Here is a 19,386-nt window from a genome sequence, read left to right as displayed (position 1 = left end):
TGTGAGCTAAATGCTAACAGGGCTGATTTTTAGCTCTCCATCTTTATAACAGTGAGGAAAACGCTGACTATTAGTCCTTTCCAGAATCTTTCATTAAATGTTTCATTAAGGGAAGACACCCTAGGTGAATAGGGTAAAAAAAACACCATGAAACTTACCCAGTTGATTACTTACATTAAGACAATTCTTTTTTGTATTACAAGATTTCTGAAATTATGTTTAAATATGCAAATGGAGCATTATGTAAGGCTAACTTGTGGTGAATTTAGGAGAAATCTACAGACGCAAGTGTAGTAAAATAAACACCTAAATGTGTATTTTGGATTTTTTCTTTCCACTAGTCTGACAGAAGACATGTCTTGGAAGCAAAATAGCCCCAAATCTCCAAACTGACCAGTGCATGAAAGACGATGTTTTTGCCTGGAGTGTCTCCCCTTAAATTATTAACAGGACTGTGGCGAATGACAAACATCACTACTGTGCTGTTGTGGGTTTTTCTGTTTATAGGAATACTAGTCATTCACCTCAGTGCTGCTGTGGGAAAAGACCCAACATGACATGATGAGATCATACTGAAGTGTGTGTGTCCCTTCAAGCAACAATTACATCCAGGGGAACAACTACAGCCCAGTTATCCAGTGTCACCGTGGGGGGTTCAGCGTTTTGTGTTTCAATTACCTCGGAGGCATCCATCCGTCACATGATGAGTTATTTAACGTAACAAAAACTTGAAGTAATTTAAATAAGGACCAAGTCATGGGAGGAGATGAGTAGTGGCAGCAGAGAAATCTGAATTTCAATACCCTTAAAATCACATAACAAAACTTTCATAAACTCCACACAGCATGCTCCTGTTTACCAACACAACTCGTCTGATATTGCTTCATTCCCACCGGATCAGAGGCAATAAAACAAACGCTGCTCAGTGTGGGTTTTCTCTGAACTAAAAGCTCACTTCCTGCTGTTTCCAAAGACTTATTTCCTTGTTTTGATTGGTCATTTCCAGAGTCGTGTACAGCAGCTACATACCAGAAGTGCATTTGAAAGTTTTGTGTACAAGAACTGTTTTTATGAGGCTGCAACATCTCAACAGTTCAGAGTGGCAATCTGTGCTCTTACATCTTCAGTTAGTAGCAGCAATAAGTCAACATACCAAGTACGTATAGTTGTTTGGGTTTAATTAAGTCCACCACATGAAGAGGTCAATAACTGAGGGCCAACATGTGTGGCCCTGCTGTAGACTGAGTGTGTGCTGCAGACGTGTGCTGAGTCTGCTTGTAGAGTAGGCCACTGAGCTAATCAATAGGATCTATACTGCATGTGGTCGTGCATGTCCATTTGTCACACACATACATAATATATACGCTCCGTCACCAGTTTATTTATTCTGTTATCTCCAAACTGAAGCAAGTAGTGACACCGGGATATAAATCAGTCCGTGCTGTGTTTCAACACCACTGAATAAAACGTCCATTAAAACTCAAGTTGCCATGACAACTTGTATTCCCCGTCCCTACTGGTGAGCGAGAGCGAAGGGACGAGGAGGGATGTCTATCGACTTACTTACGATTTACTGAAGCCCACAGAGCACGGCCGAGCCTCTGAAGAAAACCACTTCATTAAGAAAAACCTCCACAGATCAGTTATATGGACGGACGGGAGATCCTCCAACTGAAATGTCAGAACAAATGACAACTCAAGCATCTCAGCTGGATTCAAAAATGGTTTACACACCATGCCAGGCAACTACAATGCAAATACCTTTAATAAAACAATCTTTATTTGGATGTACATTTAAAATAAACACCCAAGTGTATATATTTGTGGGTATTAGTGGGTCTCCTTTGGTCCAGGTTTCTACAGCTTTGACTATAAAACTATGGAGGACTAAAACTGCCATTATAATAAAGAAATAAAGAAATAAAGAAATGTAGAAATACAAGCCTCAATTATCAGATAAAAGTGCAGGTTGATTTGAAAATAAATAAATATGCACAGAAAAATAAAAATAAACAGATATAATGCATTTATTTATTTATTTGACAAATTACATTTTGCATTCATTTATTTTCATTTTCAATTATTTTCCAATGTATTCTTTTCCATTTATTTCTTTTATTTATTAATTTCTGTATTTATTCAAATAAAGAAAAACATTTTAATCATTTTTGTGCATACTTATTTATTTCCAAATCAACATGCACATGTATTTGATAACTGAAATGTGATTATTTCTACATTTATTTCTTTATTTATTATTTTATTTATCGAGTCATTTGTTTATTTATTAATTCATGTATTTATTATAATGGAAGCTTTAGTCCTGCAAATAAAACAGAACAAAATCTATCACTATTAATGTAATATATGCAACTACATAAAGTATGTCTATGACATATTTTCATACATAAAAGTAGGACAGGTTTATGTGACACCATGTGAGGATGGAGGTTTGGTGCGGGGGCAGAACGGCAACAGTTTCATGCAAAAGCTGAATTTCTAGCATGCTGATCTGCCATCTGTGGCATCACCCCTCTGCTCTGTGTGTCCACTGACATGTAGGCGGCCACATGAGGATCTCATCATGCCTGGTTTAACATACTATAATAAAATCCTCACCGTGTTTTTAATGATTTGATATGATCGTACAGCAGGACAATCAAATAATTGCTGTCAGAGGAGCTCCAGTAGATCCTGATCTCTACTGTCTGTTGTGTAGATTTTCTCTATTTGGATTTGAGCCTGGAGGGTTTTTGTGTGCATGTGTTGAAAGGTGTGGGGGTAGGGGCACACACAGTGACAGCTTTTTTTCCTTTTGAGTGGGTTATTCATAGCGTTATGTTGAGATTTTCTATGCAAAGTCCACTTTGCTTTTGTACCACATTTACTCGGAAGATGCTGCTGCTGCATACAAACGAAAGCATCCTGTTGTTGGAGGCCTTTAGGATGGATACTCTCTCTTCTCATTATGTGCATGCTCAGGGCTTCAGATAAGCCAACATCACAGCACGGAAGTGAGAAAGTTGAGAGGAATGCTCGAGTCTACCGGCACAGCCAGCGCTGCAGATCAGAAACTGGCACACAGACTGACTCATGCACATCAGAGACGCACATCAAAAGTACATCACTCGCCACCGCCGAAGGCTGCAAACCACCACAGCTAGGACCGCTGCTGCTTCAGACCATCTTTCTCTGCTTATTTAACAGCAAAACTGTCACCATGTGTTAATCAACAAACCTATTAAATACATCTGTTTGTGGCTTGAACAGCAGGGACTCTTCATAATAAACATGCATTCATTAAAACCAGGTACAACTCTTAAAGTAGACGGTGACTAGATATTGTTTGAGATATCTGCTCTCTATAATAACTCAGCCATGTGCAGAAACACGCAGGCCTACTTGGGGGGGCACAGTCAGCATTTCCTACAGAATGACTCATGTAATGTCATCAAATCAACTCTGATGTGCTTATGGACAAGAGCAGACATGCAACAGCAATGGAAGAGGGATCGTGTGTTCTCAAATGAGATTACTCTTACAGCACAGAGAAGTCCATGGCAAACTATTAGTATTAATTGTCAAAATGGTACAATTTCCACACATTACTAAACAAAGTACTGTAATTGTAAGTTAAGTGCCTTTAAAATCACATTCTTTTAAACAACAATAGGAAGCGTTTTAGAAATTAAACTAGTCCTAGGTGTTGGTACTCACTCGAAAATAACCCAGTACCAAGAAGTAGTATCAAAACTTCTCTAGTCAAACATCGATAGGTACTTGGCAAGTTGTCCTTCACGGGGGACGTCTATCAATCGAAAATCGATTTGCAAGGTAAATAATCTATTGTATCGATACCAAGCACCTTGTATTTAGGGACGACAAACGTTATATGGATGTATTTTTTAGCTCTTTTAATAGTAAAGAACTTTTAAACGTTACTACGGGTCACTCTCCCTGTGTATGACATGCTCCAGCAGTGCCATCTCAGAGTGACGACAACAAACGAAGCATGGCTCAGATAAGCGACAGATTTTCAAGCGGTGTTTGAGGTCCAGCGGGTGGAAACATTTTGGCTTTTGCAAAAAAAAGGAGAAGTCTGTTTGCTGTTTGTAGAATATGCAAAGGCCAGATAAAATGCTACGCCCACACAAGCAATCTTTCCATGCACCTGGGATCACCGAACGCCCAGGTAACTCTAGCACTATTTGCCATTACTCGTTGTGTTTACTTGTTTATATCCATAATTCATTTATCCCTGATTCCCTTACAAAAAAAGACTTTGAGGAATCGTGACCTGCACTGTCCAGTATCCAGCTATTTATTTCACAGTCACACTGATTGAATTTTTGGCCAAAAAAGTAACTGTATCGATTTCAAGTCATTAAATCGTATCATATCGTATATCACTCTAGATGAGACAAATATTGTCCTTGAATCGTATCAGAACCATGGAAAGTGATGATACGTATCGTATCGTTGTAAAAACGTCTCGTTACAGCCCTAATACAGTCTGTGGTGTAGTGAGTCAAGCGCGGCGTATTTCACGCAGTTCAGTGTGCTGAGATGTCACCAAAACGTTCAAAAGCATCAAATCAAGTACTCAAGTAGCACTTTAAGGGTTCTGGTATTGGTATCATAAGTTATAAAACGATACTCAGCCCTAAATTAAACGATGCTGAAGTCACAAAGTCCTCCAGCGTTAAGCCGAGTCATGAAAACGGTGTTAGAGCAGAAAGCTTGAACGGGCCACTTAGAGGAAGTTAATCCAAATAACTGAACAAACAGCATTATGCCCCAGAAAGGGATCAATACAGCTCTATTCTTCATGAAGCTAAGACCTGAAGCAGCACCTGACCTACTGTAGCACGCCGTCTGTGGTTTGTAGGGAGTGGACATAATAACGTAAACACTAACAATATGATGCAAACGGATTTCTAAATCTAAAATTATAGTTTTGGTGTGTCGGAGAGGTGTTGGTTTAACTCTGTGGTTGTTTTCTGAAGCTGCTGTGGATTGCTTTACATTGCACAAGAGCTCATGTTACAATCAACATGAGCACTAAATAAAAAGAGGAGGTTCAAACATTCATTCTCACTCTGGTGAATCATTTTCCGTTTAAAGACAGAAGGTGTCGTGCAGCTGATAGTATGAAGAGTATTAAAGTCTTTCTGAATAGTAAACAAACTCATGTTTGATGCCTGAAATGTCCCAACAATACAGACAAACCACACAATGGTACATTAGCTGTTACAACGATGACTCAACTAGACAAGATGTTTACGAGTGGATCCACTCGCCGCCGGAAATGCAATAAATAGTCTGACTGTCAGCAGGAGACGACAGAGAACCTCATACCGGGAATAACTGCAGTAACCCAACCTGAAGCCAGCAGCTCAGTGACACGGGCTGGGTTCAAGGGAGTGGGCTGCAAAGAGGGGTCTCTGGACCCGCTGGCGACTTTGTGACATTCCTGTGAAGTCAACTTTTTATTCCTAATGAGATAATGTCCAAATGTATCGACAGTTTACAGACAAATAAACAATATTTCTTCTAAAATCTAAATCTGTTTGCAAGTCTGTGGCATGAAAACGTCTGAGCAGCTCTGCTCTTAAAAGGTCACTCATTAGGAGGACTCCTGGAAAACTGATTAATAATTTAAATTAACTACCATTACACTGACTCCACCCTCGTGTTATCACCCCAGCTACAGTATCTACAGTTGTCCCAACTAGGAAATACATTTGCTGGATGTGGAAAATCCACTGCAGGGGCTTCCTCAGGGGTTAACAGAGTTCATTAGCAGAGTACTACAAGAATGAGTTTGCATTTTAGCACTTCCGGTTCCCTCGTCTGGAGGTCAATGGGTTTTTAGTTAGATGTCTGAAATAAGGTCTGTGGTTAACACAAGCTGAAGAGATTTTAACAACATAAAATACGTCAGTAAATACCACACTCGTAAATTTTTAAGTCTTTACGCGTCTTAAAAAAGGCGGTTGCTAACAAGTGGCTGAATGAGACTACTAAACGCCATCACGCCGACTCGTCCGCCTTTACAGCCTCATTATAGTTCGTCTATAGCGTGACGTTAGCTTTTTACTTTTGGCGATTGCATTTACGCTTTAAAAATCATCAAAGTGGTGTTCATTTGTGGAGATTATCTTGCTGAACAAAACCTGTAAATATCATAAACGTGTTTTTGCCACAGAGCTTATTTTCTGCAATAATCCAAAACCCAATGGAAAAATCCTATTGGCTTTTTGTCGAGGGAACCAGGGCGATGCTAAATTCTTGGTTGGCCTACAAAAATACGTCTTCCCTGCAGCGCTCTATGACGGACTCTTTTAATCAGAATCAACACATCTCTGCCCCTATTGTTATTTAAGTACCCATAATGCAAACAGTGACGTAAAGCGCTGACAAATGTCTTATCTAATGTCAACAATGTCCTCACGTAGAAAGAGACTGGGAGCCAAAAGCTGTATGACAAGATTACAACCAGATTATAACTAAAAAGTGACATGTAAAAGCTGAAAATAGAAACCTTTCCTATTATAGTGTTTGCTTTTTTTTGACAATATTTGCATTCAATACATGTTTAATTTCTAAGAATGCCTAAAAGTACCTGCATGCCTCCACCTGCATTAGACTGGGTTTTTTTATGAGGGAATACATGGTGCCAAATGCCATATTTTCATTTCATGCTTGTTCCACATGCCAAGGAACTGTGAGAAAAAGCTCCTGCTTCCTGAACCCACTAATGCTCAACACCAGAACTCCCTTTCTTGTTGTAAGCAGTCTCTCCCCTCACTTTTGCAATCTTTGCAACTGCTGCTGCAACCTTTACATGCAAAATAAGGAAGAATTAGCTCTAGACTAACATCTCTTCACACCACTGCAGAAAGAGAAAGAAATGAGACATGGCAAGACAAGTTGTACCATGTCTCACAGCCCTGCAACTGGGGCACCAGTCAGGTATTTGCCATGTCTTTTCCAGCTAAGCTAAGTCTACACTGACTCAAACTATGAGAGCACACGTCTGTTAAAGAAGACAGAGAAAGGTGATACTTCCTTCTTTCAAAATGTGCAATGACAGATATAAGGAAGACACATTGCAAAAGAGGACAAATAACCTGGAGGCATGTTGTTTCACACAGCAAAACTGGGTTTGATGTGACAGATTGAGACCTTATTACACTGGCTTGCAGTAAATACAGATTTCCTGACACAGAAAGTGCAGCATGCCATTAATAGTAGTAGTCGTTTCACCCCTAAAACATGGTGACATGAGGAGGTAAAGGTCCCAGTATAATCTCTCTGAATTCATGTCTAACAAGCACAATTCGCCCAATTTGCACAACCAGACACTGTGAGACTTTTGAGACAAATGTGATGTAGACGTTGCATCACGACCACATCAGAGTTGCACTTGCCCAACAGGCTTTCTGGGACGTCTCACTTCCACTTTCAGGACCTTTGCAGAGACTGGGGCGAAAAGGAAACGCAGACACTTCCACGCTAGGGTTGAGTTGTGCAGACGACTGATGCAAATAGAAAAATTTGCAACGTTCAAATGGAATTACAGGTGACAGGTTTATCAGTTTATCAGCCCTGTGGTGGAATACATCGAAGTACAATTACTCGAGTATTGTCCTAAAGTACAATTTTGAAGTACAGGTTCTTGAATAATTCCATTTAATGCAACGTTTCAGAGAGAAATGTTGCACTTTTTGTGCCCCTTCATTTATTTGAAAACTATAGTCAGCCTACTAAACATTTTGCAGAGTCAGATTTTACAAGTGTATGAGTAAATTAAACTATCAAACATATAAAAAACTGCTAAAATTAGACCAGCGACAACATTAAATTATTGCTTGGATCTTAATACAACAATAATAATAACCCAATAATATAATTGTAGTATATTTTACTCATGTAAGAGTTTGATTTCAAGACTTGAGGAGAATTTCTACATTATAGTACTGCTACTTTTACTTAAGTAAATGACCCTAATACTTGCCAGGACCAGAGTTTTGGAAACCTGTGACATTTTTTTTATCATCATGCATAATGCATCATGATAAGAATGAAAATAATCAAAGACAAACCAGTTTAAACCAGCTGTCAGTGTGTGCATTTCCTTTAATGCAACTTTATACAACATTTCAGAGGGAAATATTGCACTTTTTGTGCCCCTACATTTATTTGACAGCCTACTAAACATTTTGCAGAGTCAGATTTTAAAAGTGAATGAAACCTCATGCATGATTACCCAATTACCCAATCATATAATAGTAGTACATTTTACTCATCCAAGACTTCAGGAGTATTTCTACATTATAGTATTGCTACTTTTTCTAAAGTAAAATTACCTGATTATGTACTTTGTAAGAGTTTGAACTCAGGATTTCAGGAGTATTTGTATATTATGGTACTGCTACTTTTACTTAAGTAAATGACCCTAATACATGCCAGGGAACCTGTGACATTTCTTTATTATCATGCACTTATAAGAATGAAAAATCCTCAAAGACAAAGCAGTTTAATCCAGCTGTCAGTGTGTGCATTTCCTTTATAAAGGTGCATCATTCACTGCAGTGTTAATCCGAGCCACACTAGGTTAGTATAAACCTGAATACATCACCTGTTGTAAACACACCTGATATTAACCTGCCACTAGTAATACATGGGGGCCAAGCATGTAACGTTCAATGCCTCTGGCCAAATATAGGAAAATCTAGTTAGCGGTGTAGCCTCACGTCTACCTTGCGACTGTAGGTCTGAAAAAAGGGGAAGTTAACGGAGCATCGAGGGTGTAACTTAAAACAAAATACACACAACACAAAATGTCACACTATTTTGTATTTTACAGTAACTTCAAGATACGTTTGAGTTTGATTAAACACGTGTATAATTCATCACTAATTTTCATACTAAAGGAACAAAATTGTAAAAACAAAGCCGGACTGAATGCAACCGTTAACCCGTTGGACAGTTAATGCTGTTAGAGGAGAAAGGCAGAAGAAAAGGACACAAAGTGAGTAATTTACTGTGTTTTTTACCTTGATGCTCGTAGAGAAAACCCGTCTGGACACCACCACGCTAGAGGAAGCCAGCGGTCCGGTCCGGGAGGCTGAAAGCTGAAACAGAAGAAGAAAAGCAGCGATTTGCTGGTTGCTGGTTGCTGTTTCCGGGTTAGTTATTGAGCGTCATTGTGGTCGTCAAACGAGAGTGTGGGCTCGGTTTGTTTTACCTTCTGAGCGCGGAGGGCGGAGGGCGGGGAGTTATACACCTTCCTGAGCTATGTGGAGATAGACCCGCCCGGTCAGAAGAGACCCGGTGCTGTGTTCTAACGTTGGCTTCCTACCGGATTACTACTGACCTTAGCCTATTAATATGTGTCTCACCGCGGCTTTAATTAGGACCTCTGACCGGTAGAAGCGGTTTAGGTCAGAACCGGTGTGTCTCCTTCACCTGAACCAACCACATAGACCTAGTGCAGGGGTCAGCAACCTTTACCATCAAAAGAGACATTTTAGGCAAAAAAAATAAATCTGAGATTTTGAGAATAAAGTCATAATATTATAAAGTAGTAATTTTACGTGTTATTTTCTTTTTTTCTCGAAAGTTATGACTTTATTCTCTTAATATTACGACTTTTTTGATCGTAAAGTTATGACTTTGTTTCTCGTAAAGTTATGACTTTTTTCTCGTAATATTATGACTTTATTTTCATATAATGACTTTTTTCTCGTAAACTTCTGACTTTTTTCTCGTAATATTATGACTTTATTCTCGTTATATTCCGACTTTTTTTCTCGTAAAGTTGTGACTTTATTCTCGTAATATTACGACTCTTTTTTTGTAAAGTTCTGACTTTATTCTCGTAGTATTACGACTTTTTTTTTGTAAAGTTATGACTTTATTCTCAAAATCTCAGATTTCTTTTCCCCTCAATGTGGCCCATACCTCACTGCAAATGTTTTGCGGCTCCTGACAGATTTTTTTTTTTTTGTGCCTAAAATGTCTCTTTTGCTAGTAAAGGTTGCTGACCCCTGCTGTAGATGAAACGATAACAGGGTGAAACAATAGATGAAGAAGGACTTTAATTAAGAAGTTAACTTCAAATTACAAACACAGTGGGTTATATTAGGTTGAATGCTAATTAGGAGAATGTGTTAGTTGCCTAGCAACCGACACTTTGATCTACTGTAATGTTTGAGTTTTCAAAGCAAACTAACAGAGCTCTGAAAAAGCTCTTCAAACATAATTATGATACAATATGCAAAGTATAACACTCTTGGTTCAATTCAACATAATTAGATAGGAACTAAAGTTTTAAAAAAGACTAGAATGAGAAAATAAATAAATGTATTCTGCGTTATGAAATAAAAGTTTGCGGTTAGGAAACATGTTCACTTGAAAAAGGACTTAAATTTTATCTAATAAGTCTGTAATTTCAAGGATGAAATGAGACATTTATTAGAGAGCATTCTCCCTGGTAGAAACAGTATTTTTTTCTTTGCACAATTGGTGGAGTTATATCTTGTTTTTTGCTGTTTACTCACTGACAATATCTTTATTGTTTACTTGCTTATTTATTTATTACATCCTGTTATGTATTTTACTGATGCCTCTTGTTGTTTGCACTGTACCCCTTTGCTGCTGTAATCCTGCAAATTTCCCTGCTGTGGGACTAATAAAGGATTATCTTATTTTATCTTATCTTTATTTAGCCCCTCATTTTCCCATTTTATATGCACAAGGACACATTTAAACTTCTACAATCAGCAGTCTCATAAATAAAAAAAATATTTTATTGGCTGTAATGTGAGATCATTAACCGACTGAAACTGTTGCTGCACATTGATGAAACATAATTTAATCCTTCTCACTGCTGTTCACAGGAAAAAAAAACATTTCTGAGGAATTCTTTTAGCTTCCCAGCATTTAATTCTCTTTGTGTTCAAGCTACTTCAAGCATCAAATATTCAGCTTTTACCGAACAGTCACCAATTAAGCTCAATCAAGCAGCACACCTGTGTTCAATCACGTGTCCTGTGTGTCCAGGTGGAGCTTATAAAGCCGCTGCATGGTGGCTGGTCATGTTCATTTAACAGAAGAATTTAAAAGCGTGAACTTGGGTCATTTCATCTCAGAAGCTACTTGTTTGATTGAGAAAACTCAGATTCAACCATGGCCAAGGAGAAGATTCATGTTAATGTGGTGGTTATCGGTCATGTCGACAGCGGCAAGTCGACCACCACCGGACACCTCGTCTACAAGTGTGGTGGCATCGACCAGAGGAGGCTGGAGAAGTTTGAGAAAGCTTCAGCACAGGTGAGTAAAGGAAAAACCTGCTGTGAAACACTTAAAAACCTGATATCAGACTTATTGTGTGTTCTTTTACAGATGGGGAAGAGCTCCTTCAAGTTTGCCTGGGTGTTGGACAAGCTGAAAGCTGAGCGGGAGCGAGGAATCACCATTGATATCTCGCTGCTGAAATTCAACACACAGAAATACTCCATGACTATAATTGATGCTCCTGGCCACCGGGACTTCATTAAAAACATGATAACAGGGACCTCACAGGTAAGCAGCACTAAAGTGCATAACTTTCTTTGTATAAGTTATATTTTTTCACCTATACATCATTGTTTTCAGGCTGATGTGGCCGTCCTGGTGGTGTCTGCAGCTAAAGGAGAGTTTGAGGCCGGCGTGTCCAGAAGCGGTCAGACCAGAGAGCACGCCCTGCTGGCGTACACTCTGGGTGTGAAGCAGATGATAGTGTGTGTTAACAAGATGGACCTGACTGAACCGCCTTACAGCCAGAAACGCTTTGACGAAGTGGTGCGAGGCGTGAACGGCTTCCTCAAGAAGATCGGCTACGACCCCAACACCGTGCCCTTTGTTCCGATCTCTGGCTGGACCGGGGAGAACATGATCACTGCAACTCAGAAGGTAATGATGGCTTTTAGTTTAAAATATCCAAGGATATGCAACACTTTGAACATAATGTCTCTTTCTACAGATGCCCTGGTTCCAAGGCTGGAAATCCAGACGTAGGGAAGGGAACGCAAGTGGGCGAACTCTACTAGAAGTCCTGGACTCCATTCACCCACCACTACGCACCATCAACAAGCCCCTTCGATTACCTCTGCAGGATGTCTACAAAATTGGAGGTTAGAAATGCTCAATCATGTCATTTTTAAGTTGCCCTGACTCTTTGGTTCAAAGCCTGATTGGCTCCAATCAAGAAAATGAGGCCCAGGTGCAGCAGAGGGGAAGAAACTGACTTTAATGACTGCTTTGTTCTTCCTCTCAGGAGTCGGGACCGTGCCAGTGGGTAAGATTGAAACTGGCGTCCTCAAACCTGGCATGACCCTGATGTTCTCCCCCGCCAAGATAACTGCTGAGGTAAAGTCCATTGAGATGCACCACCAGGGGCTGCAGGCGGCTCTGCCGGGATACAATGTTGGCTTCAACATTAAGAACGTGGCGGTCAAGAACCTGCGGCGTGGGGACGTGGCTGGCAACGCCCAGCAGGATCCTCCATCGGATGTCAGCAGCTTTGAAGCTCAGGTTGGTTCAGAGTTTAAATTGATACTTGTATTTGTAGTTGTTCTTCCCCCTCCCTGTGCTGATGTGTTTTTTTATGTCTTTAGGTGATCATCCTGAACCACCCAGGGAAGGTCAAAGTGGGCTACTCTCCAGTCCTAGACTGCCACACCGCCCACGTCACCTGTCGCTTTGCTGAGCTGAAGGAGAAGCTGGACCGACGCACGGGCAACAAACTGGAGGACCAGCCGCAGACGTTGATGTCTGGAGACGCTGCTACGGTCAAACTGGTTCCCATCAAGCCCATGTGTGTGGAGAGCTTCTTCACATACCCTCCCTTAGGTAAGCCAATCCACTTTAAGTCTAAAAGAAATCTCCCCCATGTTGTCTTTTGCAGTGTTTTTACAATTAATTTTGTTGTTCTTCCCAGGTCGCTTTGCAGCCCGAGACCTGAAGCAGACGGTCGCTGTAGGCGTCATCAAGTCGGTGAAGAAGGAACAAGGGTCAAAACTTCCCCCAAAATCCCAAGTGTGCAAATAATTTTGCTTTTGTTTACCAGTACATTCTGGTATGGCTGCTTTGTGAACAGTTTTTTATTTGGTAAAATGCTATTTTTGTGTTGTAACACAAAGTATTTATGTTTAAGTGATTATTTCTTTGTTAATGTTAAATCCAAAAGAAGCTGTAAGCATTGGATGGAAACTTTTGGTTGAAATGTGAATTGTTGAGATAACAAAATAAAGATTCATGTTTATTTGAATAACTTTTGTCTTGAATGTTCTTGAACTGTAGTTAATGTGGGAAGTTAGAAATACTTTAAATGTCTTTTTGAAAGTTGGTTTAAACCACGTCAAGGTGTGGAAAAGAGAATTTGAAACTAGAGTTCAGCCTTCAGTTTGTCCTCCTTACAGGAGTAGTTGGACATTTTGGGAAATACAATCATTCCTGAAGGGTAAATATGAAGCTACTGCAACCAACTAGCTTTGTTTAAAGACTGAAAACGGCAGCATAAAATTAAAGTACCTCAAAATTGTACAATCCACCACTGCTTGGTCTTGGTTACGTTGAACAGACATGAATGGTATTGATCTTCTCTAAGCTAACTCTCCTCCAGAATGGGAATGGCACATTTCCCAAATGTCTGCTTTGACTTTTTTTTTTATCTTGAGTCTAACAGTAACTTCAATAAGATGCTTAAAAATACACTTTTCCTAATACAAGTTTTTGAATTCTTATTGGAAGCACAAACGGATCTTAAAACCACATAATATTGAGCCTCATGCAGGAAGTGATATACAAATTTCCTATATTTTTATTCGTACACAATGTTATTTTGTTAGTACCCATTGGTTTCTGAGATTCACCAATGCTTATTTTTGCTCTTAAGAATATTTTACAGGTGATCGAGAGCACCCTTACTAAGATGAGAAACATCTGGTTTTCAGTCCACAAATTGCTTGTCCTATGCAAGGAAACAAGTTTTAAATTTGAGGATCATAAACATGAGAATATATCAAATATTATTGGTCCCAATGAAGTCTATAAAAACTGGATGATATTGTGTGTCTTCACTTTCTGACTGGCTTACATGCTGCTCTTAGATGCTTTTTGATTTTCCAACAATGCCAGTACAGACGCTCTTGAAAATCACTAAGTTTCTGTACCTCAGTTTCACTACTGAAGTTCTTCCTTACAGACATTTTTTGGTGGCATCTCTCCAATTCTGTGTTGGAATATTTTCACACAGCACCTGCCCTTATATACTGTAGTGTTTAGGGGACGTTACCTATGCTAATAATAAAATAATCGACCACACACCTCCAGTTTATGATCAAGTGGGACTCATCATTCAGAGCAGATTTGGATGGTTAATAACATTTGGTGCATCTGGAGTTTTTATTTTTTCTCTTAACAGAAAATTAAGAGAAAATTGCTGCATGAGGTCCAGTGTCTATAAATCAAAAGATCAGGCTCAGAGTTTAAGTACAGCACTTTTAATGATACAATGGGTTTGATGGGTTTGTTCCTTAACATGGAGGGAAAAACTGCAAGTCAGTGAGGACTGGGTGAAAATACATCGGGCTCTCCAGCCTTTTACAAAGTCCACCGTGCTTCTAAAAGACATCTCTGGTTCACAGGCAAACCTGGAAATGTACTGGATCCAGTATAACATGGAATGATATTACATGATTCAAACTTAAAAAAAAAATTTCAAGCTCATGAGGTTTTTTTTTTGGTTTTTTTTCTTTTTTAAACAAGACACTGAATTGTGAACACAGGTAAAATGTGAAATTTCTAGCCTGTCAAGAAAATCAAGTTATTGCTAAGATGTCCTCTTGAGTTTCCCCGTACTTGTCATTAATAGTGGCTTTAACAACAGGATACCGTTTTTTTTTTTGTGTAGTCCTGCTTAAATATAGTGGCTCTTCAAACCCCTGAGGTGAGCGTCTTTGAACGCAGCACTCCACTCAATTCCAGTCATTGTTACACCATGCACAGAGAAAGGTCAGAGGACTGTGGAGATGGCGTCGAGTTCACACACAGAGCTGCATACGTACAGTGAACAGTGTAACAAGGAGTAAATTAGTGACCTACAGTGAACCACAGGCTTTGATATTCCACCACACAGTAGCAGCAGGTTTCTATACTGTAAAACAACCAGAATACGTGTACACACAAAGCAAGCAAGAACAAGGAGTACATTTAATGTTTTCATCTCGGGGAGGGAGGGGGGGGGATGTCAGTGGGAGACTCCAGCCTCTGCAATCAACTATGGTGGTAAACAGAGACAAATATAGTGACGTGATCTATTTCACATTCCTTTTCTTATTTGTCCAGAAATATAAGCTGATAATTACTCGAGGGCCAGTAAAATCAATACAGATAAAATTCAAAGTCTACCGCCCTGACGCTTAATCCGACAGGCAGAGAGAGAGAGAGAGAGAGCAATGGTACATGTTTTGTACAATAAAACATGTATATACACTCACACACAAATATATATATTTACATACATATATACACAGTAACAGCATAAACATAGACTTTAGGTAAGTGCTAGGGTTTTGAGAGTGGCTTCGTCACAGCCGTGCTATAGGGTTAAGATAATACTGGTAAAGGAAGAATACACACATTCTTTGTACAGCATGGATGAGGCATCCATGGCTAGATGAGCCTTCTTGGGTTTCTTCTTCTTCTTCTTCATTGTTGTTGGTTGTTTTTTTTCTTCTTTAGGACACTTGTCGAGTGACAAGAGGTGTTATGATAGCTATTTACAGGACCTCTCAGTTTAGGGAGAGGCGTAGTGCAAGTCTCTCCGACTGTCAGTCACTCAGGATGTGCACAAAAGACATGGGGAACACCCCTTTTCTCTCCGGAGCTCCTTCAATGTGCCCGATCTGGAAGTGGAAAAGAGAACATGATTATTATTATTTTAATGAATTTTCAATTTATTTTCCACTCACTTATTTATTTATTTATTATTATTATTATTTCTCTGTTTGTTTAGCTGTTTCTCCTTGCCATAAATTAATTTTTACATTTTTTTTCTTCTCTTTTATTTTATTTATTTATTTATTTTTAGCAAACTAATTTAAGGATTCTTAAATCAGGAATGTCTGTTTAGATAAAAAGAAAAGTATTGTAAAGAGTATTTGCCAATGTATTGCAATTTAATTTATATATCAATATCAGTATCAGCCTAAAAAAAATACTATTATTACGATTACTACTACTACTACTACTACTACTACTACTACTACTACTACTACTAATAATAATAATAATATATTTGTCTCTTTGTTTGGATGTTTCTCATTGCCATAAATTAATTTTTACATATTTTTTCCCCTCATAAAAATACTGCTTCCGGGTTCATATGATGATTATGTTACGGCATGTTCTTTGTTTAATTCATGGATATTGTACGGTGCAATGTTTTTGTATCTTGGAGAACAAAGCACATGTTTGGTTTAATTGAGTCAATACATAAAAAGTAAAAGAGAACATGTGAGAAAAACGGCACAAAGTGGCATTCAGTGTTTTTGTTCAAAGAGGAACAAGAAGAGCTAGAAATAACAAAAACAAACATGGAAGAACAGAGTGTAGTATTGAAGCTGCACTCACCCACCACTCCTGGTCCTCCTCTCCTGTAACTATAATCACCTCTCCTTCAACAAAAGTCAGTTCGTCGTCGTTGTCAGCCTGGCAGTCGTAGATCGTCTTCACTCGACGGGCTTTGCTCTTCCCCTGGACGTAAAAATAACAAAACTGTTATTATCAGAGTTAACAAAACCTTCTCTCAGGTAACTTTCATTTAGTTTAGAAAACCAAAGGTGACCAGAAATATTTAAAGGTTCAGTGTGCAGGATTTGGCGGCATCTAGTGGTGGAGTTGCAGATTGCAACCAACTGAGTACCCCTCCGCTCACTCCTCCCTTTCCCAGACTGTGGTAATGTGAGCCATTGCGTGCAAAATCCGACACACTGGACCGTTAAAAAGGAGTAATAAAGAAGTAGTAGCTCGGTAGCCAAGAAGAAAAAGAAGCATGTTCATACCGTATTGATTTTCCTCGGGAGGGGTACTGGTGTCTCTGCAGTCCCTGTAGGGGTCCCGTTGGTGTCTTCAGCAGCTTGTTGGGTGGGGGTCCCTATATTTACTTGCTGATTGGGTGACGGTGAGTCTTGAGACTGCGGTTGCGGCTGCGGTTGAGGCTGAGGTTGAGGCGGAGGCGGCGGTTGCGTTTGAGGCCTTTGCACCGTCTCACTGGGAGGCGGCCTGGGAGCGGACTCGACGGTTCCAGGTTTAGGGGGGATGTCGGCGAGATGAGGCTTGGGAGGCAGGTCTTTGAGCTGGGGTTTGGGCGGGAGGTCTCCCAGCTGAGGTTTAGGAGGGAGGTCGGAGAGCTGCGGTTTCGGGGGAAGTTCTCCAGGTTTAGGAGGAAGATCAGACGGCTGCGGTTTGGGGGGCAGGTCTCCCAGGTGAGGCCGGTCCGCCAGAGGAGCCTTCTGCGGGGTTTCGATCGCCGGCGGGGACTTCTGGAAGACCTCTGGAGGAAGGCTGGGCTTATCCATAGACGGGTGGTGTATGGTATCGATCTTCCGCAATGCCACTGGAGAGAGACGCAGACAGTTTAGTACTTCATTCAACAGCTCGCATCAAAATGAAAACTGGATAAAGACGGTACCTTTCTGAGGTAGTTTGGGAAGAACCCTTGGACCAAGTGTAGACTTTGTGTTGCTTGAAGTAGTGCTGGGAAAAGAAAAAACAAGAGTGTGCCTCATCAGCTAGAATACATTTCATCATAGCCAGTGATGCAATACATTTCAGGCCTATAATTTCACTGTGATTTTCAGTTTTATTTTGGTACCTTTGCGGCTGAGGAATCCCTTCAAACTTGTTAGAAATAGGAGACATCTTGCTGACAGGAGGAGGGGTGGAGTCGCTTCCTACAACATCGACATTGACGACGACACAGATTACTCAACACCGTAACAGAGCGCTAACCCAGAAGATTAATTGAATATAAATGTGGAAATAAATTAACATGCTGTGATGATTAAAATAAATAATGAGGGAGGCGTCATCTGGCTGAGCTTTCCATGAGCCCGTGTTATTTGGAGGTTGTGCAATAAAGTGTCATCGTTTAATTTAAAGTGGTTGGGTGTTTACTGTACGGGTGACACAGAATGCACAAAACACCACAGAGGACAAATGATAAAAGTGGAATAACAGTAAAAAATACCCCCATTATACACATAAAGGACACAAGATTGCAGGTAAGATGACTGAGGTGTGTTTGTCTTCTTTTGTCTCCAAAGTGGTGGCTACAAGATCACTTTTATTTTCACTGTACATCAACCAGAGTTAAACTAGTTGATGCTTTAAAGAGTCAAACTTATGGATATCTCTTTGTGCAGTTTGAAAGTATGATTATTGGGTAAATAGTTGAGGTGGTGTGAATTCTCAGAAGTCGTAAACAGGGGAATCTTTCCCATTTAAACCATCCATCACATATGAATTGGACGTAGCATCAAGCCGAGGGTTTAATACCTTGAGCATGAAAAAAAGAAAAAATATCTTTAAAGGCACATAAAAATCCTGGAAAATGTAGCTGTAATTTTTATGAAATAGTCATTGGCATTAATCCACTATGGCTTTGTGTTTTAGAAACATGTTAATAAAGAAATAGCATGTGGAGTGGAAGTCTGTTTGAAGTAGTAGTAGTGAAAATATGTTTTGAAGATATATAACTGATCAGGTGTAGTTTAGTTAAATCAGCCATCAGTCTTTGGAGAAGGTTAATTATGTTTCTACATCTGAGAGGATAATATTTATATAATAATAATATATTTATATAATAATTATAATAATAATAATAATAATAATAATAATAAATATATATTTTGATAATCAATTAATTGTTGAAGTAATTTATGAATAAAAAATCCCCAAAAAATGTGTAGTTCCAGTTTTTGTGTGAGGATTTGCTGCTTTTATTTTATTTTATGTGATAGTAAACTGAATTATTTGCTAAATTGTCACCTTGGACTTTAGAATAAATGTGAAAAATAAAAATTTTCTTTAAAACCGAATATTAATCGAATTGATTAAAAAAAAACAGATTAGTCCATAATTAAAATAACTGTTGGTTGGAGCCCTACACGTGTCCATGTAATGAGTCAGACTATCATTCAACATACCTTTAAACTGCACAAAGAGACATAAAAAAAGCTTCCACTAGTCTGTACGACTCTAAATTAAAAACCCTCAAACTCTTAAGAAATCTCTAAACATTTAATTCATTCTTAGTCTTGGGAACATTTGATA

At 39.3% G+C, this 19,386-nt stretch overlaps 3 protein-coding genes across 8 annotated transcripts in view; 1 reads left to right on the top strand and 2 right to left on the bottom strand.

The window, feature by feature from the left end:
• Window positions 1-9,223, bottom strand: part of fam49bb (family with sequence similarity 49 member Bb) — a 37,471-nt gene extending 28,248 nt beyond the window's left edge. For 2 of the 3 annotated variants that reach the window (XM_074621439.1, XM_074621441.1), the window contains exon 1: window positions 9,063-9,223. The gene's annotated coding sequence lies outside the window, so the exon portion shown is untranslated. Of the gene's footprint in view, window positions 1-1,567; window positions 1,672-9,062 lie in introns of all 3 variants that reach the window. The other variant, XM_074621440.1, reaches the window with a different exon arrangement.
• A 1,957-nt stretch (window positions 9,224-11,180) lies between these two features.
• Window positions 11,181-13,311, top strand: eef1a1l3 (eukaryotic translation elongation factor 1 alpha 1, like 3). The gene is made up of 7 exons (XM_074622485.1): window positions 11,181-11,340; window positions 11,413-11,592; window positions 11,665-11,961; window positions 12,032-12,182; window positions 12,326-12,582; window positions 12,666-12,900; window positions 12,989-13,311. Exons 1-7 carry the CDS (start codon window positions 11,197-11,199, stop codon window positions 13,096-13,098), a joined length of 1,374 nt encoding a protein of 457 aa, XP_074478586.1. The 5' UTR covers window positions 11,181-11,196; the 3' UTR covers window positions 13,099-13,311.
• Window positions 13,312-14,536: 1,225 nt separating this feature from the next.
• The window catches only part of asap1b (ArfGAP with SH3 domain, ankyrin repeat and PH domain 1b), a 64,664-nt gene continuing 59,814 nt past the window's right edge, over window positions 14,537-19,386 (bottom strand). For all 4 annotated transcript variants that reach the window (XM_074622480.1, XM_074622483.1, XM_074622481.1 and 1 more), the window contains 5 exons: window positions 17,927-18,005; window positions 17,744-17,808; window positions 17,115-17,668; window positions 16,684-16,806; window positions 14,537-15,956 (listed from right to left, as the gene is read on the bottom strand). In XM_074622480.1, the coding sequence (XP_074478581.1) occupies window positions 15,882-15,956; window positions 16,684-16,806; window positions 17,115-17,668; window positions 17,744-17,808; window positions 17,927-18,005 (896 nt within the window). In that variant the 3' untranslated portion in view covers window positions 14,537-15,881. The remainder of the gene's footprint in view (window positions 15,957-16,683; window positions 16,807-17,114; window positions 17,669-17,743; window positions 17,809-17,926; window positions 18,006-19,386) is intronic.

This window comes from Sebastes fasciatus, chromosome 21, assembly GCF_043250625.1.
Source record: "Sebastes fasciatus isolate fSebFas1 chromosome 21, fSebFas1.pri, whole genome shotgun sequence".
Lineage (NCBI taxonomy): Eukaryota > Metazoa > Chordata > Actinopteri > Perciformes > Sebastidae > Sebastes > Sebastes fasciatus.
Note: the sequence above shows the minus strand (reverse complement) of the source record. Positions and strands in the feature narration are given on the sequence as shown.